The following is an 18,129-nucleotide window of genomic DNA, read 5'->3' on the forward strand; positions in this document are numbered from 1 at the left end:
GAATCCATTCTGATTACAAATAAGGACTTCCTCATTCACATCCTTTACCTCAAACAATAAATATCAGCAACACCAACATTAAATTCACACAGTCAGTACAAAACCTAGGTATTATTCTCGACAGCACTCTCACTGCACCAACATGTCATGAACAAACGCAAGGCTGCATATCTTGTGCTGAGATGCAACAGCTACATTTATCTTTCAATTATCTTTCAGTTGATGCCACTAAAATAATTGTGTGTTCCTTAGTGCTTTCAAGACTGGACTATTGTAACTCAGTTCTGTCTGATTCGTCTCAATATCTACTCCAGAAACTTCAAAAAGTTCAAAACACAGCTGCTGAATCATAATTAGAGTACCATGATCAGAGCACACCTCCGCTGCTCTGTACCCTATACTGTTTATCCATTCGATCCAGAATCAAACACAAAATTTGTTCAATGTGCTATGTTTTACTAATGGGCTCCAGTCTAACACACCTATCCAAACTCACCAATGTTTACACACCAGCAAGATACTTACACTCCTCTTCTTACACTCATATTCTCATTATTTCCACTATGAAAATCTAGTCATATGGACAATGTTCTTTTGCAAACCAGGGCCCGAATTGCCCACTGAACTTAGACATAAAGACACAGTGATTTCATTCAAGAGCACTCTTAAAACTCAAACTGCAATTTCACTTGCAGGAACAGATTTAAAGACCTAATAATGTTTTCTTACCTTACAATGTTTCCTTACCTTAAATATTTCAACATGTTTTCTGTTTTCTAATTTCATGGTGTTTGTTTCTGTAATCATGTGCTATTGAGTTGTCCAATGTTGTAAACTGCTTCTAAAGATTAGGCACTATAGAAAGTCCTCATTATATTATTATCATTACATGAGCACAAAACCTCAAGTCCAAATGTTAATGGGAGACCGACAATGTCCTAACATAAAACACCAATCTGAACATAGATGTATAAATCCTAACCATGAATTGATATGAAAAGTGACTTTTGATGGAAAGTGACCTTTATAAGTTGTTCTTACTATCTCCGCTTCTCTTCTGGCCACAGCAACCTCTGTCAAGATCTTTAACACCTCCTTCTCCTCTGTCTTGTATTCTATCATTTTGGCATCTTTCAAAATATAATTCAAAGTTAAAGATGTGTACAATGACTATACTAGACCAGAAAATAAGCATTTGGACTAAATTGTAGTCCTGATAATCAAGTAATATGCATTGATCTTCAATATGTAGATTCTATTGGAATTTACTTTATACACAGAGTACATGACTCAGACACTATAACAGGATTAATTACAGTGTTTTATGACAAAAACTAAACTTTATTTTAAAGGTTATGATTCTATTGGAATTTACTTTATACACAGAGTACATGCCTCAGACACTATAACAGGATTAATTACAGAGTGTTTTATGACAAAAACTAAACTTTATTTTAAAGGTTATGATTTAAATACAAAATGCCCGATGTTGATTGATAGCTTAAATTTGGAAGTCAGACTGTTTAAAAATAAAAGTATGAAAAACTAAATTCTGTAAAATAGACTGAATTTGAACTTTAACACATTTTATTTGTGTTGGTATCAGAATTAATAAAAGACATTGTGAAAAGGTCAAAAGATTTAACAGAAATAGCATGGGCTTTTGAGAGATGATATCCTGCTTCCCAGTTTTCGCTGGAAGAAAAAAGGTGCTTATGTGTGCCACAACTTGTCTCTGTACATTTTCAAGAAGTGCTTGCGTACACGAACAGGATCTTGCATGGTCACCGCTCTCAACAGGTCTATGGGAGAGAGTGAGCAAATGATGACTTTGATTGGCAACAGATGGTAACCTATGTGTAGCTACAAGGCCTGGTTGTTTCAAGAGGACCACATAAACATCCACACTGAATAAGAAATAGCTTGGGTCGATGGAAAGGGCATGCAACTTGCTCACCTTGCATGCTGATCCAAATGTTATCTCGAAACAGGTTTTGTATCATCATAGCTTTATCAAATTGTGGGCTAAAGTTTTAAATTTATTTGAACTCAGCCATGTTAAGACCCAATACTAATTCCATTTTGGAAAAAGAGGGAAGGATTTTGGTCAGTTGAGATCAAAATTGGCTAAAAGATCAGTTGATCTCTATCATGTTGAATATCACATCTACTATGATGCCAGAATATCATTGAGCAGTAGCATTTGAGTGTAATTGGGGTCAACTGTTCCTCCTTGAAGAGCCAGAGAAAAAATTCACCAGTTGAAGGATTGAGGAACTAAGAGTGATGATGGTATTGATAAGGCACTAGTCCCTGAAAACGTGCCTTTCCCTCATAAGTAAGGCTACAGAGTGGAGAAGATTTGGGTTGGCCGGAATCTTCATGGGCAGATCTGTTGCAAGATCGAGTAGATTGGTACCCCAGGACGTGTCCCCTCTGAGAGGGCTATCAAAATCATCTTGCATTTCTGACCCTGAAACTTCTGGATTATTTGTGGTACCAAGACCATGGGAGTGTAAGCAAATCCCCACAACCCCTCCCAACTAATTGACAGAATATCCACACCCCAAGCTTCTGGATCAAGAAATGGATAGACAAAAGAAGACACCTTGTGGTTCCAACAAAAAAACTGACCATCGGATGTCCACAAAGTACACAGATGTGAATAATGACTGACTGATGTAGAGAACATTCCGTATGAATGACTTGATCTTTCATGGATAGAATGTCTTTAATATATTGAGTCTGCTGGAAATATGTCTGATCTGTATGTTGATAAGAACGTTGTCACACCAATGCAAAAACTGCCAAATCAGAACACAGGTTGGGTTATCTGGTGCCCCCAACCCCACCCCCATCTAAGTAGGTAGGTTACCACGACAGAATTGTCAGACAAAATGAGGACCATTTTGCCTGATAGTCGATCCTTCCTGTAGTTTAAAGGCATTGATGACAACCTTAATTTCTAAAAGGTTCATGTGGAGAGGCCACTCCAATCCCTCGTGCTGCTGGCAGTAGTGAAGTCCAGCAACAGAAGGGCATTGTTACATACCATTATGACTGTTTGGGGCTTCTCCAGCAGGATCCCCATGGTCAGCCAAAATGGGATACACCCTTGATGCAGGAATCATCATATCTAGGGAGTAATCATGACTGGATGATTGAGGGGACTTGAAAAGGGGCGCCAATATGCTAGGAACATCATCTGTACGGGCACATAAAATGATCAAGTCTGCCACCTCAATGAATAGTTTGAGGAGTTCCAAGAACTCTCTCACTTTAATCCAAGTCCTGTTGTACAATTTACACTGTCCATTTTTTGATGAAAAAGCATATCTCCTTTTGTAGAAAGGATTCTTCTGATCTGATGGTATATCCATGAATGGGTATAGGAGGAAATGGGAGGGGGTTGTATAAATGAAATCTAAAGCCCCTCTGAAATGACCTGGATCCCCCACTCATTCTGAAGGAATAGGGTGATCCTGTGAGCATGAAATTATGAGGGTAAGTTCCTGAGCTGCTTGCCTCTGAACATCTTCAATTCTTCCTCCAAAACGTAAATGATGAAGCTCGAGTGACATGGACTGCAGACATGCATCACATCATATTAGGTCGAAGTTGGCAAAAAGCAGTCAATGATTGGCCATGAAATGGTGAGCTGCCCATTAAATGACTTTAGCAATTCTAGCCATCACCTTCCAAGAGTGGTCACTACCGAATTTCTCTGCAAGTCAGAAAATTGCCAATGAGGACAAACTAAATATTGAAGACATAGCAACTAGGTTTCAGACAAGCTTTGATATGGCATGGAAAACATTTATAAAACAAAGAAGCAGACATATGAGCTGCTGCTAGATTTTTGTCAAGGGTTGGGAGCTCAGTGCTGAAGGCATCTGAGTGAGCTTTATACCAGCACGATGAGAATGTCACTGGTACTTGGCTTTCCACAAAGAAAGCCTTAGAATTCCCTGGATCACCAATTCTACCTGATAGATGGTCATTGATCTCCTTAAGTTTTAGCAAAATGGGGAAAGAGCTGCAAGGATGGTGCTTTTCCTCCTCGATGATTCTTTAACGTTATAGTTTTCAGTAGCTGTAGGTGGTGGCAGGCATTCTGAAGTTGCCAACACCCTATACATTTCCTCAACCGTGGCCTTGAAGTTAATGCCAGTCCATTCCATTATCAGATCTTAAGTACAGCTGATGTGTAGAAACTTCGTCATACTATATACATGTTATGTAATGTTCTGGTACTGCTTGCAGCTCTGGATAAGCCATATCAGGTGGAATCGATGGATCAATTCTATCCTCTTTGAAAATGTCACTATGTCTCCCATGTGGATAAGCAGTGAACATAACCAAGTCCAGTATTGCCAGAACGGCTGGCTGGTTTCCCTGGCGTATGGTCAGCCTGGGTGCTGGAAATATAGAAGACAGTCGGCCTCTCCAAGGGCCTAACTGGACAGACCAATTTCTCACTAAAATCTCCATCATAGTAAGGGTAGGTCGCAGATGGTGCAGCGAAATGGCTGGATCTGTCACTAAGATCTCAGTAAATTCTAACTGACTGGACTGTTTTATCAAATAAATCCCCATGCTCAGATGGCTGAACAACAGTGACTGTGAGGCAATATTATGAAATGGGTCCAACGGACCCAGTACAAACCCCATGTGCCCGGACTTACAGGCCCAAAGGCCATGCTTGAACATGGGACACTCACTCAATGAGCCAGAAAACAATTGTGTCACTCTCTCCTGGACCAGATAACACATCTATTCGAAGGCGGACATTTATACCATCTCAACATTATTCTCCTCCACTGCCAATGATATTGATGTGGCGGGCGGGTGGGGGGGGGAGGGGGCCAGCGTACACAACAAGACTTGCAATGGAGGTTATCTTGGGATGTTGTTATGTGTATTTTATTTAATTGTTTCTCTGTTAGTTTTCATTTTTTTCCACTACATGCTATTGTAAAATAACACTGTGTACTGGATTTTACCTTGTCTAGAATTTAGTTCAGTTCTGTTTCACCTGATTGACTTAAAAAAAAAATTTTGTTTATTTCATTGATGTAAACAACTAAAAATAGCTTCATTGTCCTCTATGGATAAATGAAACTTTCTATCTAGTTACTAACCTTGTTTCAAAATCAGTGACAGTTTTGGTAAAAACTTTCTTAAAATTTATTTTTAATTATTTCTCAGAGTAAGAATCAGTGAGTCAAGTTCATACTTGGAGTACATAAGGTGTATTATATTCCATATGCTAACAGTCTTCTGTTTGATTCTAGAAATAAATAACTTTACCCTCATCCAGGGATGTATTTTGCATCATAATCAGTCGTATAACTGATGCTATGTTAGAACTTTTCATTAATAGGACTTGTGTTTAATATTTGTTGGATCATTTTTGGACTTAATTTGAAATACCTTAATTTTTCCCTTAGTATTTCAGAGAAATAAATTATTTGTTAAATTTTACAAAGCTTGTTGTCTTCACTCTTTTCTGTAACTTAAAGAGCATAGACTCGTAACAATGTATAGTGAGGACATCAATGTTATATTTTCTTGACTTATTCCATCGTTCCTTCCTTTTTGATGCCTTCTTGACTACTGTAGCCCAGACTTGCTCTGTCCATGTATTATATACACTGCATGCCATGGATGATGTACACTTAGTACTTTAGATACCAGAGTCATCATTGTCTGCCTTTGCATTGATCTTTTTGCATCTATTTGACAATTCTACAGAAACAACAAAGAAAAAAAAAAGCATAAATGAGCAATTCAGCATGTTACTAACTCATTAATTCCACCCTCATTACTAATGGAGTAGGTGAAAATAGTGTTGTGCTAACTCATGAATGACAACATGAGCACAACAACTGCATATTGTAATGTTGTCTTAAGTAGACAAAGTCCGTAAAGGTGACAAAGTCACTAAAATTAGGAAAAAATTGTAAAAATACAGTGGAACCCTGCTATAATGCGATCACTGAGGTTAAAAAAATTTGGATCATGTTAATAGCAGGGTCACATTAATGCAGGGTTTTACAGTATTTTACTTTATAAAGAGAACAACGCATTGGCACATATATGTTTATTCATGTCTAATGTATATCATGAATAGGGTATCAACACCATTTACTATCATGCCGTCGTGGCATGCAATTCATCCATAATGCATGTAATTCCATTGAAAAATTGCACAGATTTAAAATATTAAATAATTTTGTCACAGATCACTGTGTCTAAATTCAACGTCTAATATAAACACTGTTTACTTACCAATTGATGTTGAAACCGTCGTGGCTTGTAGTTAATCCATAATACATGTAATTCCATTGCAAAATTTGTATACATATTTAAACTATTCAGTAATTTTGTCATAGATCATTATGTGTCTGAATTCAATGGGAAAAATTAACAGCAAAATTAGGTTAAGAAAGATGACGCACACATGTGGTTCATTACATTCCAAGGTCTATGAACAGTACCTGTACAAATTTCAAACTGCTATAATTTTATCATATGCATTTCCGTGTACCTTTATCCATTGTAAATTTCCAATAATTAACACTTGTATGCCTATTCACTTGAACGACTACAGCAATAATAATTAAAAAACAACACATGCTTCAAGTATGCATATAACGTTTACTTCAGATTTTGTGAATATCAAAAGAAGCGTGAAAAATACTTTTATAAAGATTTTTAAGCTGAATGCACGTACAATTTCATACCCTTTCAATTTCCAGCTAATGAACAGGACATTATTTAGTGGTCAACTGATTGCGTCTAATAACACCGCACGGCCCACCAAACATGTTGGCGGTTTTCATGTTTTTTAAATTGTGAGAATCTTTCATCAACCACCGCATTGTCTGCTGCTTGGTTGTGTATGCGGTTAAAGAAGAAACACATGTCGGCTATTGTCTGAGGAACAATTGTATATGGAATTAATTAAAGGCAATCAAAGACGACTTACTGGCTTTACTCATGGAACAGTTCCAATAATGTTTATTTAGGCATAACACTTCAAAAACCTGGTGAAATTGTTATGTTTCAGAAGCAACACCACGATCGCATTATATTGGAATTCATAAGTGAATTCTTCCCCCAAATGATAATAAACATTTTACACATTATTTCTCGTACTTTAAAAAATATTTCTGGGTACGGAAAAATGCATATACATGTATTTAAAATTTCAGGAACCATGCCACGATCATATTATATTCGCATTCAAACACAATCTCCTATCCAAAATGATAATAATTTTTTTAATACACTATTTCACATACTTTAAAAAAATATTTTTCCAGGTACGAGAAAAATTTCAGGAACCACGCCACAATTGTATTATATTCGAATTTACACACGATCTCTTCCCCAAACTGATAATATATTTTTTATACACTATTTCATGTACTTTGAAGAAAAAAAATTCATGTCCGAATGAATATATGAAATTTAGGGAACCACGCCACAACCACATTATATCCTTATTCGCGGGGTTGTACTGTACCTGTAGAAGAATGATTGTCAGACACGATAAATACCAATTTAAAGTTGGATGGTCTAATCCTAACACTAAGATAGCTTGGATCTTTTGGGGTATAATGTACATGTTATCAGTTAAGCAGTGAGCTTAAAAACTAGCGACACCTGGTGGGAGCTAGGGGAGGTAATGGGCAAGCTTATTGCCCTTTGTCTAGATACGCTAGACAGGAAAAGATATTTTCGTCTTTAGTAGATCTGGATTCACAAAGCAGCAGGCTTATATCCATAAGTTATGTTAAACTGATTGGGGAATGTATGTGAAGGAGAAACACAGATTTCTTTCAGTCATAAAATTTTTTTCAAGATAAACAAAGATTTTTTCCTGTGGTTTAAGTTACCCAAAGATAAAGCAGAAGTTAAATTCAAAATGTATGCAATTTTTATACTCATGAATGAGGAATGAAATAAATACTTCCAAATTTATCTTGTTTAAACGAGTGTGAATATATTTATTTTATTGTAAAAGATACAATCATTCACATACGATGGAAAGAGTCAAAAAAATTTAATGTTACGATACATCATTGCTTACAAGTTGATTGTTTTTGGCAAACTACTTAGACCCTGACCTGTCAATTCATAATGCATACATGCCAACCTTGAGAGAAGTATATGCATACTTTTTGCTATTATAAGTGGCAAAAAAGTGTAATCTGTGCATAAAAAGTATAATCTATATATTATATGGCATAACTGAAGTACACTACATGAAAAATGTACATTTAATTTTGCTACTAACATGGATCTACAGCAAGGCAAAACTGGGCAAAATCAATGTGGATTAGAACCAGAATTCAAACACAAAACATTCTGATAAATTATTTATATTCAACACTCACCATAACTAGTCTACATGTCTAACTTTTGCTAAATGAATGTGAAGTTCACAAATTCTGCAATTAGATCGACCTGTTGGTCTAAGCAATGAGCGTGATGACTCTCATTGGCATAACTGAAGTACACTGCATGAATAATGTACATTTAATTTTGCTACTAACATGGATCTACAGCAAGGCAAAACTGGGCAAAATCAATGTGGATTAGAACCAGAATTCAAACACAAAACATTCTGATAAATTATTTATATTCAACACTCACCATAACTAGTCTACATGTCTAACTTTTGCTAAATGAATGTGAAGTTCACAAATTCTGCAATTAGATCTACCTGTTGGTCTAAGCAATGGGCGTGATGACTCTCATATTTTTCTTTTCAAATTTGTAAAGCAGTGTTGATTTGTCTTTTTTTTAATCACACATGTCTTGATATTTAAAAAGACCCATCTGCTCTAAGAATTTTCATACACAAGTCATACCTTAAAAGATCTGGGATCATTTTCTTTAAAAATACACACTGGTCTGCTAACCAACTTGATTATCAATACAAGACTTTGCCAGACAGAGTTTCAAAGCAAAGTAATATATCTGTATTTCTTTATCTTAATTTAGTTTTTAATGTACCAGAAAAGCATAATCCATATACAGTCAAGCACAAGATATAATTAGGTGTAGAAAAGAACATAATGATTACACCAAATCATAATGGTTGGAATGCATGATAATGCACCAACAGATCTGGGTCTGTTCAGCATGGTTTACTAATTATTCCTAACAAACAACATAGATCCAGATCTGCTGGTTCAATATGCAATGATAGGTCTGGGTCCGTTTAGTTTGCAGCTAGACTCAACATAGAAGTGAGTAAAGATGGTAAATTGACACTTGACACTCAATCTAAATACAACGACTGGTCTCCAAACAATCCTTAAAATTAAGGCAACTCCCATTCATCTGCCTTATTATATATTTTCGGTATTTTCTCATATTTTCAGTAGATAAGGTCATACTGAAGTTAGACTTTTGCAAAAACACTTCCATCAGTGTGAAGTAGTACTATATTAGTTTACAGAGATACTGATGACAGAATAACCCCAAATTCCTATTTGAGAATTTTGAAGCAATGTTCAATGCAATGCTGACATTTGAGTTTTAGCAGCCTGTGGAAATTGTAAAGAAGAACATGATTACCAATGAAGGAACTCTCAGTTTCAATTATGCTTACAAGAAAGAAAAAAAATTCTGGATGATTTTTGGAAATGGTTTTTGGAAGAACATGAAATTTTGCTACTTGAAAATAAAATCATGTTTAAATGTGGTGCAAGAAACCTAGTTAGTAACAAAATTAAACAAAAACCGAACCTAAGGTAGTAAAATGCAAACTGTACATCACAGTGATCTACTTCTGTGGAATGGGTGTGGTATTAATAGAGATGCATAAGATTATATAGTTTAATGATTCTAACATGAATAGAGATTGAGAAATAATCTTAAAAACATAACACTGACCAGACACTGAAGCATGGAAGGTAGGTCACAGTGTACACACACACACGTACACAGAGGATAATAAAACCTATCTCATCTGGAGCTAAATATAAAATGTTACCCAAACTAGTAAAATGTGAAATGCTAATCACTGTAACATTTTTTGTGATAACAGTATGATACTAATAGAGATGCACAGAAAAACAGTTTGATGATTTTAGCATAAACAAAAGCATATGAAACAGACTTAAAACTCGAAATTTACCAAAATGAATGAAGCATGACATATAGATCACTGTGACTTACATTTGTGATGACGGTGAAGTACACATTAAGATGTATCCCCAAATTTATGAATGTAAGTATCATGGGATATATACAGGATGCAATAAACCCAGCTACTCATTAACTAAATGCAGAAAACTTAACCCTAGCCAGTAAAATGTGAAATTGAGGTCAGTGTGACTTTTATGTGTGGTCCGGGTGTGATTGTAATAAAAGTACATAAAACAAAATAGTTTCGTGATTTATCTCTTGAAGAGAGTTTGCGAGATTGACAAATAAATTTAAGTTTGCAAGATTGACAAATAATTTTAATTTGGGTAGGTACTATATGGCAACATTTTGGACAAATTTTCAAAAATTATTTAATCTGAGAAAACCATGACCAAAAATTGATTAATATTGGAAAAACATAAAATAGCAATTGATCTTTGAAAATTATTTTGATATGATGTCAAATGCACATTCTGATGACATCACCTCTGACAATAAAATTGCCATTTAAGGTTGGAGTATTTTTAGAAAATTCAGGTGGTCTACATGCAACAACCAATTTCATATTTTTACAGAATATTAAGGCATGTACTAATAACCTGTACTAGAATATCACTTTAGTTGTCACATGTAGACCATGGGACAAAATGAAATATTCTAATTACATCAACATTTGTTGATATCTTGCTTCTCTATGATGATAGAAGTAGTGACTACATTTAAACTGACATTTCTGATACAAAGAACATAAAAAATAATTCTGACATAGAAAAGAGTTATTTTAATGAAATATAGATGAAGAATATTTATTATTTATTTATGTAAGTTTCATCCTGAACTTATCATGGACCAAAATTGATTATTAGTGTACCTACCACTTTAATAAACGTCTGTGGAATATGAAATATGGGTCACAGTGACCTTCATCTATTATGATGTAGTAATCATCAAGATCATTCTCTTTACCAAGTTTCATGCTTCCAGGTATTTGAATAGTATATAAAAACTAAGCACAAAACTTCACAAGTAATATACAAATTATTTACATGTTTGTACCCATGCAGCATCTCAGTCCCCTCTCCAAGGGGTAGGTGCAGCAGAACCCACTCAAGACTCTTGCTTAGGATCTTGGAAGATAAGTGGACATTCAGTGAGGATGTATAAATAAACATACTTACATACGAACAATAATGCTGAGATAGTACAACAACTTACCTCTACTTTGTAGATATAAGCTAAATTTGTTTCTTTAAAAATAAAATAAAAATCACATTTTTAACAAGTGTAACAGCATACTCACTGATAAATGCTTCGATTGCGTGTATCAGCTTGATGTCAAACTGTGTGACCAGTGTGATTGCCATACCAACACGCCCTGAAATATTTCAGTTGACATTTTCTCATTTATGGATGCCTCATACAAGTAAAATATTTTGCCTTGAAAGACCTTCATGATATCTTCAACATTATAATATCTATGACAAAACATCAAAAAAAGTAAAATCTTTAATAACAATACGACTTGTTATCTTTGTAACTAATATAATTCTTCAAACACACAAATTAATTAATAGTTTTACATTCAGAAGCAGACTTTATTTGCTGACTCCGTATCTTCTTAAGTCTGAATATTCATAAAAATCCAAGTTTCTTAACTCCATCAACTGTAACTCTAGGAAACAGTTATTCTTAGAGGAGTAAATTTTCGACTAAATTTCGAACACTTTTTTTAGTATGTTTGTTAAAAAGAAAGGTTAAACTACACACATTTTTAAATCAGATAAATTTTTAAAGTTTGTGTTACATATAACACAATCCTACTTATTTCAAAATATTTTCAGAATGGTTTTCAAAATTTGGGCTGCTTTACCAGTAAAGCATACTTGCAAATGAGATCTCGGGAAGGCACTTGTAAATTTGGGTTATATCTCAGTTTGGAATTCTGCATAATTTTCCTAAGAACTAAGGGTAATCTGAGTACCCAAATTTATACTTTTAAAAAAGTGCCTTTCCACGGTATTTCTGTTGACTTGTATCTTTGTTACAGACCCATCAATAGTTCATTTAGATTAGGTACAACAATCCAACTGTGAAAATTTGATGGACAGTAATTAGATTGAAATATTATCTTTACAACTGAGTTAATGATGCTACGAAACCATTCACAAGTTATTTTTGGTCAAAACATCAATGGCAAAACATGCTGCCAGACTGAATCAGCATGCAAGGATCTCTGACTGGCTGTTTGTCAAAGCTCTGGATTGAGTGAATTTCATGTCTGGTAAGTTTTCACTAAACAACACACCAACTTACTATTATGACTAGACCATTTTTCAATCAGTTTTGGAACAATGTTTAGTTTATACTTGTAACTATTGTTGTCTTCGATTCATAGAGTTTTAAAAGCTTTAGGGTGGCCTTACAAGCCACAAGATATTAAAAGGATTCATATATCAATCAGAAACTGGATTTGTAAATAGTTCTAATGTCTGATAAGTCTATCATAAAGAAAAAGTTTTTATTTTTAAATCTAACAAACCAAGTCCAAAACCAAGTGAAGATAGAAGTCCAATTCCATAACCTATATATCACAGTTACGTGGAAGGTATTCTAGGTCAAAAAATGGACAAAGGTGAGGTGTAAGTATGAGATACATACTGATGACATTAAATTACCTGCCCTAGCTGTTCTGCCAACCCTGTGTACATAGTTCTTTGGCTTATTTGGTACATTGTGGTTTATGATCAGATCTACTGTTGGAATGTCAAGACCACTGAAAAACAAAAGCATGTGAGAGACATACAATATTTTTCTATCTGTAAGATGTCCCTTCACAACCTGTGACTAATAAACTGATATGAGTAACTTCTTGATTTTGCAACACCAATTCCAGTTTAAGTACTCAGTTGATAATGGATATAATAATTTGCACTACTTTTTTTAAAATAATATGACAAGTCCCTCAAATATAAACTCTGCAAACTACCAGAACTGATGAAAAGCAAACCAAAACAACAAAACTAATTACAAAGTCTAATGCTGAATATAGGCAGGGATGATGTATTTTTGACCATGAATGCATTATGTTCCCTGATCAAAACAGAGACACAAAACCTGTGGATAAATATTGAGCATGGTTAGTTAATATGCAGAAGAGTTCCTAGATTTTATCCACCACTAGAAACAAGCTTGGGGGTGGTCATGGTGAGTCAAAGCTGTGGGTATAAAGTTAGGATTCAATGACAAAATGAGGAGGATGAGGTTCAATCGTATGATCCAAGATTTTAATAACGGCTGATATTACTTAATTTATCAATTTTTAAAAATTACTATATTCATTTACATGTTGACAAGAGCAAATCACTCATTTCAATACCCAGTTTAAGTTTGCATCTAAAACGTTTCAAAGTTCTTCACTAAAATAAAATCACTTCAGACAACTGCATTAAATAGAAATGCCAACCCGTAAGCATGCTTATCAAGAATCCAAGCATAAATTATGGGGAATCAAGGCAGTTTGTCTTCAAGTCATTCAAAATCACAAACTTTTATACACTCTTCTTGTGAGCCTATATGTACTTGACATGTCAGTAATATTTATGATCCAGCGAGAATAAATGGTGTAACCATTGCTCCAGTTCCAGAACCCTAAATTCCTACATTCTGTACCAAAGCAATAACTATAAACATTATTTTTCATCATTGGTTAAATGCATATTTCTTTTCTCATCTGTGCTGCTATTTCTCATCTAATTTCAGCAACTGGATTCCAGTCACGTTCAGTGCTTTACATTTAGAAACTCCACTCTGTGTGCAAGTTGCACATATTGGTGCTTAAGGATTTTTCCTCATGTGTCCACAAAGAAAACTCCCACTGAAAATGTATCCCTAAATTTCATTAATATAATTAAGACTGTAGAACTGAAAAAATATGTATTCACTCTGGTAAATCTGGAGTGGTTGGCATCTCTGGGCCATGTTTTAACATTTAATAGGTAGTACAAGCATTCTGAACAATGCAGTGTCTCAGCTGTGAACAGTGTTATGAAGACACTGTACTTTCTGCTATAAAGACAGAAATCTTCACATACTAGGATACAAACTTTGGGCATGTATTGAAATTACACAAAATACTCAGTTTAATATTTTGACAAATATAGAATAAACTTATATGACTTTTGAAATTTTTAATACAGAACCTTCACATTGTTGTCACAGATGCCACTGATGTTGCTGCCAAAAAAGTAATACCTATATATTCACATTTACAGGTAAATAAAAATGCTACATAATTTACAAAACCGGAGACTTACCGACTGGCTACATCTGTGGCTATGAGAATTCTGGCTTGGTTTGACTTGAACTTGGCCAGAGCAGCCAGTCTCTGTTTCTGTGTTATCATGGAGTGGAGAACAACACAGTCAAATCCAAGCTCCTCACAGACCATCCCCAAGATCTGGGTGTACCTGCAGACAGAAAGATCTAAGTCAAAACTGTACCAACCAACACGTGACAACCCATATATGGTTGCTATGAATAAGTGGCCTTCAAATGTAGGTATATAAGTCAACCTCAGTTAAAACATACTACCATATAATGTAGCCTTAAAACATACTCCCATATAATGTAGCCTTGTGTATCAAATAAAAAAGCCCTGTCTAGAGTCATGCAGTTTTTATCTATTTCTATTGCAATGCATTTAAACCCGTAATTCCCAGAACTACGTATAAAAGCTGACTGTATGGTTAATATACAAGGAGTGGGATTGCATGTCAAGCTCATTATTATTGCATTGCTGTAAAATGTGACCATGACCCCAAGGTCAAAAGGTTGAGAGAGCATGTCATACAATAAATTGTCTCAGCCTCATAATAATGCATTCAAAATATGAAGACAATTCATCAAAGGGTTTAGGAAATGTATTCAAATAAAAAAACTTTATCCAAGACCTTAATACACATTTTCCATGAGTGTGACCTTGACCTAAGGCCACACAGCTTCATAATGATTCATCCCAAGTATGGAAAACACCATCAATTGCTTTTGGAAACAAACAAATTAATTTTTAAAAAAAACTTAAACATCAACACAAATTTATGACTGACTTTGATCCCAAGCTCATATGGAGTGAAGGAGCACATTGCAGAATGTCTATGCTTCAAAATGATCCCTTCCAGGTATGAATAAATTATATTAGGTAGTTTAAGAAAAATTAGCTAACGAAAACAGTTTATGAAAACCATAATGCAAGTTTTCTATGACAATGACCTCGACCTGAGATTAAAAAAGTCAAGAAGCAGCCATGTAGTAGAATGAATTGTCTTAGCTTTGCAATGATGTATGCCAAGTGTAAAGAAAATCCATCAAGAAGTTAAGGAAATATAAGTAAATGAAAAATTGTTCAAATGAAAACCATAAGACAAGTATGCTATGTCTGTGACACTTAACCCAAGGTAAAGCGGCATGTTACAGAATGCATCATCTTAGCTTTAAAACGATTCATGCTAAGTATGATGACAATCTGTCAAGAAGTTTTAGAAATATAGGCAAATTTAAAAACTTTAACCAGAACCTTCATGGAATTTTTCTGACCATGATATTGATTCCAAAGTCACTGCATCATGGATGTTTGCACGCATGTCACATAATGCATTGTCTTAGCTTCATTAGTATTTATTCAAAATAAAATGAATATCAATCAAGGGGTTAGGTAACATAACAAATTTAAACATTTCAACCAAAACATCAAATGATAGTTTCTATGACTGGGACTTTGTCATGGAATGATTTGTGTTAGCTTCATATTGATTCCAGCAAAGTATGATAAGAATGTATCAGAAGGTTTAAGAAACATGTGCAAATGAAAAACCTGAATCAAAATCCTAAACAAATTGTTCCTATCCCACCTACAAGAAAAGTGACGGCCATGTCTTGCATCCCAGTAACAAAGGGTTGACAGTAAATTTGTCCTACTGTACAGGACTTGATTGCACAGGCAGCTGTTACTTGCAGGTGGTTGCTTTTATGGATTAGACTGCACACTAAAGGCCTGAAAATTGCTGGTTATTGTAGATTTTAAAATTACATTAAATTGGTACTGATATTAAACCTCCAGCTGTTCTTTAAAACCAATATGGTTCTCGTAGATAAAATGGTCACAATGTATCTGTTTTAATAGAGTATTAAACAAACATTTAAAAAAATCAATGAGTTTTACCTTCATTCTATTCCTTATTTGCATTTAGTTCTGCTATTTGTATTGAAGAGAACAAATAGTTCTGACCATGGCATTGTTCTTTGACATCAGTTGTTATTTAGTTTATTTCAGTCATGAGCTCATTAAAACCTTGTTTCATGGAATAACTTAATTACTGTAAAATGTGATTTCAAGGGGCCTTGATTAAATAGTGCATTGGCTTTACTGTTTTCTGGTTTTGGATTTCATGTATTGCTCCATTAGGTACAATTGTTTGTGGTCAATTACTAAACCCATCCCAATATTTTGGTTTCCTTCACCTAACAGACTATACCCTATAAACACATCGTTTGCTGTGCTTGCTCGTTTAAATTATACAAATTTCATCATAACAAGAGGAGGAAGACAAAAAAGACAACAACAGAAACTGGCTGTATACTATAATACATACTGACACAATAATACACTCCCTCGCTTATAAGGCCCTTCATTTAAAATAGTTTCAGTTATAAGTCATGTATGGTCACTTGTCCCATTTCATTAGGTGGTAGTAAATTCAAATTTATAATAATGAACTTTAATTCTAAGGCAGTCTCACTATAAGGCTGTATACTCTATAACTCCTATGGACAGCATTATAATGAAGGAGTACTGTATAATGTATTTCATTATTAGGCAATCCCACTATAAGGCACTATACTCTATGGCTCCAATAAAATGTTATAACAAGTGAGCACTGTACAAAGAATTTATGCTTCAATATCATTGAACAAAATAATCTATTATTTGACCTGAAAATTAGTCGCAGGATTACAATCTTATGTATACCAGTATAACTGACACCAAAATATATACCGATTTCTCATCTCCTTTCAAGGATGTTAATTGTGACCTACTTGCATGTGCTTGTAAATATCATAATGGAACTTTTGGGATGAGCCTCTGAGTATTTGTCCAGGATGTGCATCATGTAGGCATCCTTTACATCAGCTGGTATAAGAACATAATGCTGCTCCAGGCTCTCCACTGTTGCTACCCTAAGCAAAACAAAGAGGAATTCAATCTAAATTCGCAAAACATAGGCCCTGCTTTTAAAAGTAACATTTCAAACGGACGACATAATGAGTTCACGCTTCAAAGACACTTTTCTTTTGTAGACCTTGTAAACATTATCTCTTTGCAGTTTTCAGTTGCAACTGACTGAAATAGTCAATGAATTAAACTAGAATGAAATTTCACATATAATACACATTATGTCCCAATCGCATTTGTAAGGGGACCTGCTATGTACATTGTTTGAAGAGGTGATGTGGGTCTTGGCTTATCAATGATGATAACACTACCCAAGTACACATAAAGACATCATGATAGCCTTATTCAATTATTGATGATAAAACTAATCAAGTACATATAAAGATAAGATAATGGCCAGATCCTGATAAAAGATAATAAAAAACATGAGGCCCAACTGGGCCTGATATCACGCACCTGTCTTGCATATCTAACAAGTTGACCATATTACTAAGCAAGCTTATGTAGTATTGTAGAAACACAAACTGTAAACTATCTCTCAAACTTTACATAATGTCAATTTTACCTTTTTTTACAACACTCTCATTAAAATTATTCCAAAGATAAAGGTATAACAATACGCACATCTCTTGCATACAATCAAAGTCATCCAAAAATATTTAAAAGCTACATTTACTGACAGAGTTTTAATTTGTAGTCCACAGTCACATAGTTTTCACACAAGCTGAAATTAT

At 34.6% G+C, this 18,129-nt stretch overlaps 1 protein-coding gene across 1 annotated transcript in view; it reads right to left on the reverse strand.

The window, feature by feature from the left end:
• LOC149801456 (putative ATP-dependent RNA helicase DDX49) overlaps positions 1-17,880 on the reverse strand; it is a 120,866-nt gene extending 102,986 nt beyond the window's left edge. Inside the window, exons 1-5 of the mRNA XM_089956803.1 lie at positions 17,852-17,880; positions 17,260-17,400; positions 14,481-14,633; positions 12,843-12,940; positions 11,468-11,542 (exon numbers count right to left, since the gene is read on the reverse strand). Of these exons, the coding sequence (XP_089812929.1) occupies positions 11,468-11,542; positions 12,843-12,940; positions 14,481-14,633; positions 17,260-17,400; positions 17,852-17,880 (496 nt within the window). The remainder of the gene's footprint in view (positions 1-11,467; positions 11,543-12,842; positions 12,941-14,480; positions 14,634-17,259; positions 17,401-17,851) is intronic.
• Positions 17,881-18,129: the final 249 nt, after the last annotated feature.

The sequence above is a fragment of the Sinohyriopsis cumingii genome, chromosome 4 (assembly GCF_028554795.1).
Source record: "Sinohyriopsis cumingii isolate HCF-2022 chromosome 4, ASM2855479v2, whole genome shotgun sequence".
Taxonomy (NCBI): Eukaryota; Metazoa; Mollusca; class Bivalvia; order Unionida; family Unionidae; genus Sinohyriopsis; species Sinohyriopsis cumingii.